Consider the following 11,834-nt stretch of genomic DNA (forward strand, 5'->3'; position numbering starts at 1 on the left):
TGCTCGATGGGCTTCCTCCGGTCTTGGCAAAATCGGTGGACTCATCGCCGACGGCACCCTCTGACATCAGCAAGGTGCATCGTCCACGTCTGCAGCTCCGTCATAGCGCATTTTTTTTTGCGCCTCCGGCTTTGTGCGGCTTCATCATCCACGACGACCACACCATCGAGCACGACTACCTCGACCACGGCTACATCACCATGATCGGCTACCTCGACATTAAAGGCTACGTCTACAACAACTCATCGGCAACAACTCCAGTCAACAGCGTCCGCCTCGTCACTTGCGTCCACGACACTCCCGCTGTGACTGCGGGAGGGAATAGAGGAGAAGGCAGGAAGGCACCAGAAGGGGACGCAGTCACCGCCCTAGGTGCCGACCCATCAGAGACGCAGTTGATGATGGCGCGGCGGAGAAGACGACGAAAGCACAAGAGTTCAAATTCAGTCAGTCATCGTCCGCTTCACTCCCGCTACGACTGAGGGGGAATGTTAGAAGTATAATTATGTTTAAGTTAGAGATTAGAAGTTAGAGATAGGATTGGTTTAAACCACATGTAACTTGTCTTGTACTCCAAGTCTCTACCCCTCTTGTATTCCTATATATACCCTACACAAGGGTCAGATCAATACAACACATAAACATTAGTTATCCAATATTTTCTACATTACCATCTTCCTTCTCCTCCTCTTCAGCTCCCCCCTTCTTCCTCCTCCTGGGAACGGGGCGCTACCACAGAGAAGCCTGTAGAAGTTTTGTGATATCTGGGTGGTGAGCGTGTGCTTGTGGATTCTTGATTCTTTGCTCCAGGAACAGTCAGCCATGGATAGACCGATCCAAGCTCCTCTGGTGAGTCTTCCATCACGTTTACGCCCCCTCTTCTTTTTCTGCATACGCGCCATGCTTAGATCGCCCGAGTTTTTCAGAGTTCTGAAATGTTTGGTGTTGTACGGATGCTTTTGGATAAATCCACCGTTCATCTGCTGGTCCATCAGCATCATTCGAAGTTGTTTCAGAATTTTGGATCAGAAAGAACCATATCTGCTTGTACTGAAGTCTAGGAAGCTGTAGCTGCAAGTGGTTTTGAGCAACTAGACTTTCCTTCAAGAGAGAATTCTTTTGTCGATATTGTTGTACTCTTGTACAAAATTATACTTCCGCTGTCCCAAAATATAGGACGATTTTGCAGTTCGTTATATTTTGGGACGGAGGTAGTATATGTTTATATAGATATGATCTAAATTGTACTAACAAAATATAAGGAAAATGTTGGGGTCTCTTTCCCTCGTTGTTATCAACTTCAAACGCGTGGCAAGAGGTTGGTTCCCCACCAAGTAGTTCAACTACTTTTGTAAGTAGCTGTTGTTTCGTGACACCGTCGAGTGTTGTGTGTTCCTGTCTCATCACATCACTCTTGCCATTATCCAAAAAATTAACCCCTTTTAAGACGAGCTCTTTTATGGTACCCTGCGGCAAATACTGGTCGTCCATTCGTGATATCTAACGGCGGTGATCAATCTGTACTGCTCCAATCTGCCAATGCGGCCGCGAGCGGTATAGCTTGCACCACATCGCTTTCTTCCTCCAGTATACAAGTCCTGAGGTCATTTTGGGAAGAAAAAATCCCAGTACCCAAGCGTGTCGACCTGGCCCACCCCGCCCCCGCCCTTCCATTTCGTTCCCGACCGCGCCCGCGGGTTCCAACCGCCGCCGGCGTGCGCGCCATCTATGGTGGATCAGGAGGCTGTCGAGATATAGGCCATCTTCGTTGTCATCAACGCCCTGCTTCTCTCCCCTCCCCCTCCTCCTTTTCCTCGTGCCGTGAGGCGCTCGAGGACTCGCCACACCGCCGGCACCGCTGCTCCCCTGGGATCCCGTTGCGCCGGCGCTGACCCGTGACTGGTATTTCCACGTCTTCGTATCCACAGAGGTCCCTACCGGGTAGGCAAGACCATGGCGGCTGGCTGTTCCGGCCTGCCCTCTAGGGATCGCGCTCGCGCTAACCATGGACGGCGGCGACGCGAGGGGAGGCTGTGGTGATGCTTGCGTACGGGAGGCGGGAGCGCGTTCATTGCGGGGCTGCGGAGCGTGCACTCCGGCTGCTGCAGCGGGCCTGGACCGCGAACGGGCGCGCTTGGCTGGGTGTGTGTGTGCGGGACAAGCACCAGGCAGGGACTCGTCCATGGCGGACAGGGCGCCGGCTTAAGGGAGACGACGCTACGGTGGACAAAAACGACAGGAAAGGAGGCGCAAAGAAGGGCAGCTCGCCACGAGCTCGATGGGGCCGACGAGATGGCCGGCGACGCAGTGGAGATGGCGAGGAGCACGCTGATGCCGGCGATGGTCCTCGGGGTCGACGTCGAAGACGAGCTCGAGAGGGAGCCGTGGAACTCGTGGTCAAGGACGACGGCTCGGGGAGGTGCCTCCGTCCTTCTACTGGAACAGGAGGTTCAAGGAGATCGTGGAGGAGTCGTAGGACATGGCCGTGAGGCTCAGCGTCTTGATTTGCCGTCTCTATCATCCGCAGATCAATGATGTCGCTAAAAACTCTCACCTATGTCTATCCTACCCTTAGAAATCAGCGGCCAGATTTTAATATACCGTTCCCTCTCCTCTCAACAGTATAGGGTACTGTAAAAACTCTCTTTTAAGACAGGCAGTCGAGTGTCTTTAAAAAAAGGACAGGCAGTCGAGACTTTAGTTCTAACCGGCACCGTTTTCTTCCTTTTTCTCTTCTCCTTTTGCGGTTAGTGGCATGAGACTTGGACCCTCCCAATTCAAAAGGACTCGCTCAAAAATCACCTTGGAAAAGACACTCCAGCCTGAGTGGGTTAGGTTGGGAACCGCGTGTGTCCACCACTGAACGTAGAAGAGTTCTTCATATGGAACCAAACAATGATGCGCCTGTCAGAATATGCTCGGTGAAGAAGTTTATTTTCCTTTCTTTTTTGACAGTGGTAGTTTGTTTTTGATTGAGGGTTCCATTGAATCATTTTGTGCATATAAGTTAATTGCCAATCCCTGTGAACGCGTGTTGAGAATTTTTTTTGCACATTTTGAAGTATGGGTTTGCTCTTGGTTTACTCTTCCCCTGTCCCTCAGCGATTTGTTCAGCTTACTTACACTTTTCCTGTCCTTTTGCTGGATAGGTCGATAGCTCGGCATGCTTGTGCAGAGCGGAGAGAGCCGCCGCCGTCGCCTCCACCGGCAGGCACGTCCCGAGATCCAGACCTTGCGTGCAGTCGAGCGTCAGAGCCTCCATCCACCCACTGAGCGAGAAGAGATCGTCGCGGGCTGACCGCCGAAGCGACGGGCAACGGCCACTGCTCCCCGGCCTTCCCGACGACCTCGCCATCGCGTGCCTCATCCGCGTGCCGCGAGCTGATCACTGCAAGCTGAGGCTTGTGTGCAGGAGGTGGCTCCGCCTCCTCGCGGGCAACTACTTCTACGGCCTCCGCGGGAGGCTCGGGCTCGCCCAGCAATGGCTGTACGCCTTCAAGTCCGATGGCGACGGGCGCGTGTCGTGGGACGTGCTCGACCCGGCGGCCGCGGCATGGCGCTCGATGCCGCCCGTGCCTGCTGAATACGCGGCCGCCGCCGGGTTTGTAAGACAATAAGTTTTGGAGGAACCAACACAACCCTCTAGGGGTGGCTTATCTCATTATATATAATGGATGTGTTACAATACGTACATAAGTACAGAAGCTATACATAGTCTAACACCCTCCCTCAATCTTAGCCACTTTCTAAAGAACTGAGAAGGGTAAGATTGCGCCTACAAGCCTCAAACTGTGATAGAGGTAAAGGCTTAGTGAAGATATCTGCAAGTTGATCCTTAGATGAGATAAACTTGATCTGGAGTTGCTTCTGTGATACACGTTCCCGTACAAAGTGATAGTCAACTTCAATGTGTTTCGTTCGGGCATGAAATACTGGATTTGCAGAAAGGTATGTAGCACCGATGTTATCACACCAAAGAATAGGAGGCTGTGGTTGAGACAAACCCAACTCCTGAAGCAAAGACTGCACCCAAATAATCTCTGCAGTAGCATTAGCCACAGCCTTGTACTCAGCTTCAGTACTGCTACGTGACACAGTAGCCTGTTTCCGAGCACTCCAGGCGATCAAATTAGGGCCAAAGAATACTGCATAACCCCCCGTGGATCGCCTGTCATCTGGGCTACCAGCCCAATCTGCATCAGAGAAGGCCGAAAGGACCCGAGAGGAAGTCGGCCGAATATGCATACCAAATGTCAGGGTGAACTGAACATAACGAAGAATGCGTTTAACAGCAGCCCAATGAGTATCTCTGGGAGCCTGAAGATACTGACAAACCCTGTTAACAGCATAAGAGATATCTGGTCTCGTGATCGTCAAGTACTGAAGTCCACCAACAATGCTCCTGTACTCTGTGGCATTCGCAGGAGACAAAAGCTCACCATCAACAGCTGTTATCTTGTCGGTAGACGACATGGGTGTGGTGGTCGGTTTGCACTTCAGCATGCCCGCTCTTTGTAACAACTCCAAGGAGTACTTCTTTTGCGTAAGGACAAGACCAGTAGCACGAGAAGTGACCTCAACTCCAAGAAAGTAGTGAAGCTTCCCAAGATCTTTGACCGCAAAATCAGCACCAAGAGAGCAGACAAGAGCATCAGCAGCATACTGAGAAGAGCTGACAAGGATAATATCATCGACATATACCAAAAGATACATAGTGACTTCTGGCTTCTGTAGAAGAAATAATGAAGTGTCAGCAGTGGACGGCACAAACCCATGAGCACGAAGGGCAGAGGCAAGGCGGGCATGCCAGGCACGAGGAGCTTGCTTCAAACCATATAGTGCTTTGGAGAGATGACAGATATAGTCAGGACGATCAGGATCAGAGAAACCAGGCGGCTGTTTCATATAAACCTCTTCCTCCAAAAATCCATGTAGAAAAGCATTCTGCACATCAAGTTGACGAAGTGACCAACCACGAGAAACAGCAATGGAGAGAAGAAGCCGAATAGTGGTAGGCTTGACAACAGGACTGAAGGTGTCCTCATAGTCAAGACCATGGCGCTGCCGAAAACCGCGAGCAACAAGTCGCGCTTTGTAACGCTCAATAGAACCATCCGAATGCTTCTTCACTTTGAATACCCATTTTGAGTCAATAACATTTACCCGTGGTGGTGGAGGAACGAGAGTCCATGTCTTGTTACGAAGGAGAGCATGAAACTCCTGCTCCATAGCCTCTCGCCAATGTGGAATGCGCAGGGCAGCCTGATATGAGCGAGGCTCAGAAGATGGATCCGCAACAGCAGCAGCCAAACAAGCAGCCAACCAAGCAACCGTACCATCCTTACGTTCCTTAGGTTTGAAAATGCCACTGCGACTGCGTGTATGTGGTCGGGATACAGGAACCACCGAGGTCGACGGAGCAGCCTGCAACGGGCTGGAGGACGGCGACGTTGACGAGTCAGCCGGTGACGAGGAGCCAGACACAATAGCCTCGGGCTCGGTCGGCGAAGAAGGCCGGCCCACCGGCGAAAACGGCAGAGCAGGCGAAGCAGCTGGCGACGCCGGCGTCACAGACCGGGCCGATGGCGAGCCCGGCATAGTGGGCCGTGGCGCGGCCGGTGTCGCGGGCCGATCCGCGGATGAAGGCGACGTGAGGACAGCGTCGCGGACCCGAGCTGCAGGCGAAGACGGCGTGACGGGCCGAGCCGCGGGCGAAGACGGCGTGACAGGCCGAGCCGCTGAAGACTCGGCGGCCGCTGGCGAAGAGGGCCGAGCCGCTGGAGACTCGGTGGTCGCTGGCGTAGCGGACCGAGCAGTGGAGATGCTCGGCGCGACGGGCTCTTCGGGTGACCATGCATGGGCACGCGAATCGATGCCATGCAACATAGGGCGATCGACGTGCCCATCAGAAGGCGGCGATGATGATGGTGAATCCTCCAACAGCTCCAAACGAGCCCCACGTCCGGTTCCTGCACCATGGTTAGGTAACAGCAAAGGAGAGTATGCAACATCATCAAATTGGTCAGAAGCAACAGAGGATGAATGCAGAGATGGTGGTTCGACAGTGGACACAGGAAGTTTGGCAAAGGGAAAAACATGCTCATCAAACACGACGTCCCGAGATATATAGACACGATTAGTGGGAACATGAAGACATTTGTAACCTTTATGAAGAGAGCTATAGCCAAGAAAAACACACTTCTTAGAACGAAACTCAAGCTTGCGCTTATTATATGGACGAAGATGCGGCCAGCAAGCACACCCAAATACCTTGAAAAAGGTATAATCAGGTTGTTCATTAAGGAGAACCTCAATGGGAGTCTTCATGTTTAAAACACGAGTGGGAGTACGGTTGATGAGAAAGCATGCAGTGGTGAAAGCATCACTCCAAAACCGAAACGGAACAGATGCATGGGCCAAAAGAGTAAGACCAGCTTCAACAATATGACGATGCTTACGTTCGACTGAACCATTCTGCTGATGTGTATGTGGACATGCTAAACGATGAGCTATCCCAAGCGACTGAAAGAAGGAGTTGAGGTTGCGATACTCGCGCCCCTAGTCTGACTGGACATGAACAATTTTGTGCTTGAGAAGACGTTCAACATGTTTTTGAAACTGAACAAAAATATCAAACACATCAGATTTGCGTTTAATAAGGTAAAGCCAGGTAAAGCGACTATAAGCATCAACGAAACTGATATAGTAATTATGACCACTGACAGAAGTCTGAGCAGGACCCCATACATCTGAAAACACAAGTTCTAAAGGATGTTTCACCTCACGACTGGACTCCGAAAAAGGAAGTTGATGACTCTTCCCCTGCTGACAAGCATCACACACTGCTACATCTTTATTACTAGACAAACTAGGAAGCTCATGACGACGCAAAATATGACGGACAATAGGTGTGGCCGGGTGACCAAGACGAGCATGCCACTGTGACGGAGAGACCCGAACTCCACTGAAAACACGGGCGACGCCAGGATGCTCCAGACGGTAGAGGCCCTGGCACAACCGCCCACTAAGAAGAATGTCCCTCGTGCCCCGATCCTTAATAAAAAGATCAAAAGGGTGAAATTCACAAAGCACATTATTATCACGTGTGAGTTTAGGAACTGAAAGAAGATTACGGGTCACAGATGGAACTCGAAGAACATTGCGAAGCTGAAGACTCCTATTGGCATGTCTAGTGAGAAGAGATGCTTGACCAATATGAGAGATGTGCATACCTGCTCCATTGGCGGTGTGGATCTTGTCGGAGCCATGATAGGGTTCACGAGTGTGAAGCTTCCCCATCTCGCTGGTCATATGCTCTGTCACCCTAGAGTCCATGTACCAGTGTGGATCGATGGAGTAGGACTGAGTGTGTCCCTGTTGCTTCTGCGGCGCGGGACGATCAGCCATGGCGTCCTGACGGGCATTGTTGCGTGTATCTTTGCCGTCATTGCCAAGACCAAGGAAGCTTCGCTGGAAGCGCTTATGACACTTGAAGGCCCAGTGCCCATCGCGGCCACAAAGCTGGCACACACGTGGACCGCCAGCCCCCGGTAAGGTCGCAGTAGGTGGGGGGGCCGAGGCGGGCGACAGTGGCAGCCCCAAGGGAGACCGGGGTGATGAAGAAGAGCGGCCACCCTTGGTGGCGGCGTTGGCCGAGAGGAAGCCAGTGCCCCTGGAGCGGCGTGTCTCGACCCGTTGCTCAGTGAGAAGGAGCCGAGAGAAAACCTCGTGTGCCAGCATGGGTGTCGAGTTGCCCCGCTCGTTGATGATCTCGACTAAGGCATCATACTCCTCATCAAGACCATTGACAATAAACGAGTTGAACTCGAAGTCGGTGAGGGGCTGTCCAATGTAGGCCGATGTGTCGGTGAGGCCCTTGACCTTGTTGTAGAACTCAGTGGCAGTGGAGTCAAGCTTCTGACACTCTCCAAGCTGACGACGGAGTGCAGAGACACGAGCCTGGGACTGCGCTGCAAAGGTTCGCTCAAGGATGGTCCAGGCCTCATGAGACGTCTTCGCGAAGACAACAAGTCCGACAACTGCCGGCGAGAGCGACCCCTGGATGGAGGAGAGGTTCGCCTGGTCCTGCCCCGTCCAGACGCGATGGGCCGGATTGTAGACCGGACCGTGCATGCTGTCTACCAGGGCGGGTGGGCAGGGAAGCGATCCGTCGACGTAGCCTAGCAGGTAGTGACTCCCCAAGAGCGGGAGAACCTGCGCACGCCAGAAGATGTAGTTGTCGGCGGAGAGCTTGATGGTGATGAGATGACCGAAGTGAAACGGCGGCGGCGAAGACGATCCCATCGAGGGGGCTGCCTGGGGTGCAAACACCATGGAGGCAGCCGGAGGCACCGAAGCCGATGCGGGAGGAGGCGGGACCACAGCCAGGGCGGACGCCGCAAAGCTCGCGGCCGGGTCGGACGCCGCAAGGCCCGCGGCCGGGGCGGACGCCGCCAACCCCGCCAGCGGGGCGGTGTGATCCGCTTGCGGCAGGAGCGGCGGGACGACGCCCGCAGAGTCCGCAGCGGACGGCGGCGCCGCGGTGTGGACCACGAGGTCGCGCCCAAGCGAGGGCGCTGGCGGCGTGGAGTAGACGGAGCCGATGCTCCTGGTCCCGATCGGAGCCGGAACGGCGACGGCATCGAGCAAGAGGTTGAGCAGAGCCGCAAGAGAGGCCGGGAGGAACCCGCAGCAGTGGAACCGGTGGTGGCGGCGCTCGACATGGCGGCGGTGAAGGCGACGGCGGCGGCGGCGGCGGTGCGGGTATTAGGGTTTGGAAGCGGAAGCGATCGTAACCTAGCGTGATACCATGTAAGACAATAAGTTTTGGGGGAACCAGCACAACCCTCTAGGGGTGGCTTATCTCATTATATATAATGGATGTGTTACAATACGTACATAAGTACAGAAGCTATACATAGTCTAACATGGTTCAGCTGCGCCGTGCTCGCGGCTGCCACCTGTACCTGCTCGGCAGCAGGGACCCGCGAAGGGGCGCCATGCGGCGGGTGGTGTTCTACAGCGCCCGGAGCAACCGGTGGCACCGCGCGCCGGACATGCTGCGCCGGCGCCATTGCTTCGGCGCGTGCGTCATGGGAAACCGCCTGTACGTCGCTGGCGGAGAGAGCGGCGGCGGCGGCCTCAGGTCTGCGGATGTCTTCGATCCGGCCAAGAACCGGTGGTCTTTCCTGTCCGACATGGCCCGGGCGCTAGTGCCATTTGTCAGCGTGGTGCACGGTGGGAGGTGGTACGTGAAGGGGCTCGGCGCGGAGCGACAGGTTCTCAGCCAGGTGTACACGCCGGAGACGGACAAGTGGTCGACGGTGGCAACGCTCGATAGCATGGTCACCGGCTGGAGAAGCCCCAGCGCTTGCATCGACGGCCGGCTCTACGCCGCTGACTGCAAGGACGGTTGCCGGCTCAGAGCCTACGACGAGGCCGCAGACGCGTGGAGTGGCTGCGCCTCAAGCGGGCACCACCTAGGGAGCTCGCACGCTCTCGAGGCGGTCGCAATGGTCACGCTTCGTGGCAAGCTCTGTGTCGTTCGAAACGACATGAGCGTGTCGGTCGTCGACGTCGCCGCCGGGGAAGGAAACCAGCCGTGGGAGACCCTCGTCGGCAAAGGGCAGATAAAGAGCTTCGTCACGAACCTCCTCGCGAGCATTGCCGGCCGCGGCCGGGCCAAAAACCGCGTCCTCCATTGCCAAGTCCTTGAGGCTTAGAGGTGTTAGGTCCTAAGAAAAATATTTACTCGCTCCATCACATAAGAGCATACTACACACCTAACTGATGGCTTTACGATGTTGCCACATCATTTTTTGTCAAACTTATAGCCGGTAAGTACAATAGTTATATGTAAATAAGTATTACTTCACTGATATATGACTTACATTTCTTTTCCACAAAGTCTCTATAAACACATGCAACAGCCGGCTATTAGTTTGTAGCCCGTCTATTAGTTTGTAGCCCGTTTCTTTTCTCTCTCCTCTTCTATTTCTTTCAACTCAACAAAAAATATACTATTTTAAGTCTTACAGCCCGCTTACATCATCTTATTGTACTTACTCTAATATAAGAAGTTGTATTGAAAATAAGTTGTTCTCCTATGCTTAGCACCTCCATGACTCTCTTGGTGTGGCTAAATCTGTCAAAAAAACAGAATTAAATGTTAACGAACTTATATCCGCTCAGCTAGTTTTTCGCGCAACACACAAATCTCGACGCGAGGTGATGATGTGTCCATTGATGAAAAAGCGTTCCCTCTAACTCTAAGACATATCTAGCGTGACATGTTGCTAGCCTATCTTTCCAGCTGCGCCGCTCTATCCATTCCCAATATGTCATCTCTCTTCTACCATGTCCTATCCATACCTCATCCCTACTCGCTCCTCTCGTCTGTCTATCTTTAGCAAAGTCGCCACCAGACTGAGGGCTGCCGTGATGGCGGGAGAAGGTCTTCGCGGCACGCAAACTCGATGTGTGTGTGTGTGTGTGTGGGGGGGGGGGGAGCTCATCCATTGTCAGCGGTGAAGTCGCCATCAAATCGAGGGCATCGCGGCGGGACACCGTTGTTGGCGGAGGAGGCCTTCACAACACGCCAGCTCAGTCTACCGGAGGAGATCACCCACCATTGGTCGGCTTCTACGTGTTCTATTGATGACCCACAAGTACAGGGGATTGTTTGTAGCCTTTTTTGATAAATAAGAGTGTCAAATCCAACGAGGAGCTAAAGGTAGAACAAATATTCCCTCAAGTTCTATCAACCATCGATACAACTCTACGCATACTTAATGTTTGATTTACCTAGAACAAGAATAAAACTAGAAGTACTTTAGAATAAAACTACGAATAAATTACAAGATAATAAATTTAGTAGTTTAGTAGAAAGGGTTTTTTATCACACAAGAAAGGTCCCTAGCTCATCGATAACTAAACCGTTAATCATTATTGCAATTTTATATGAGGGAGAGGCATGGGCTAACATACTTTCCGTAATTGGATCATATGCACTTATTATTAGAACTCTAGCAAGCATCCGCAACTACCAAAGATCATTAAGGTAAAACCCAACCATAGCATTAAGTATCAAGTCCTCTTTATCCCATACGCAACAACCCCCTTACTCGGGCGTAAGCTTCTATCACTCTAGCCACCCATCATAAACGAATCATGAACGTATTATAACACCCTACAGCGGGGATCCCTCACGTTTGCGCGACACGGAGGAAACAGTAGGACAGCACCACAATAAAATATACAACTCAAACCAATCATGATCATCAATCAACCCATAGAACAAAACAGATCTACTCAAACATCATAGGATAACCACATATCATTGGATAATAATATATAATGTTGAACACCATGTTTAAATAGAGAATTGCAGCGAGAATAGAGAAGTTACACCGTTTCATAGAGGGGGAGAAAGTTGGTGTTGACGGTAGCGAAGTTGTTGATGTAGATCACCGTCATGATCCTTGCCCCCGCGACGCTCCGGCGCCACCGGGAGAGAGGGGGAGAGAGCCCCCCTCCTTCTTCTTCCTTGACCTCCCCCTTAGATGGGAGGAGGGTTTCCCCTCTGGTCCATGGTCTCCATGGCGGCGGAGGGGCGAGAGCCCCTCCTAGATTGGACCTATCTCTCTGTTCTCTTATGTTTCGCGTTCCTATTTTCTGGCCAAAAACCGTTTCTTAAATTTCCGGAGATCCGTAACTCCGATTGCGCTGAGATTTTAACACAATTTTTTTGGATATTATCTTTCTTCCGGCGAAAGAATGGCAGCAAACGCCTTACGAGGTGGCCACTATTCACCACCGCGTGCTTGGGGGAGGGC

The 11,834-nt window shown here is 52.7% G+C and overlaps 1 protein-coding gene across 1 annotated transcript; it reads left to right on the plus strand.

The window, feature by feature from the left end:
• The first annotated feature begins 642 nt into the window (after nucleotides 1-642).
• Nucleotides 643-9,908, plus strand: LOC123136935 (F-box/kelch-repeat protein At1g55270). The gene is made up of 3 exons (XM_044556451.1): nucleotides 643-849; nucleotides 3,150-3,605; nucleotides 8,922-9,908. The coding sequence occupies exons 1-3, from the start codon at nucleotides 823-825 to the stop codon at nucleotides 9,720-9,722; spliced, it is 1,284 nt and encodes a 427-aa protein (XP_044412386.1). The 5' UTR covers nucleotides 643-822; the 3' UTR covers nucleotides 9,723-9,908.
• Nucleotides 9,909-11,834: the final 1,926 nt, after the last annotated feature.

This window comes from Triticum aestivum, chromosome 6B, assembly GCF_018294505.1.
Source record: "Triticum aestivum cultivar Chinese Spring chromosome 6B, IWGSC CS RefSeq v2.1, whole genome shotgun sequence".
NCBI classification, from domain to species: domain Eukaryota; kingdom Viridiplantae; phylum Streptophyta; class Magnoliopsida; order Poales; family Poaceae; genus Triticum; species Triticum aestivum.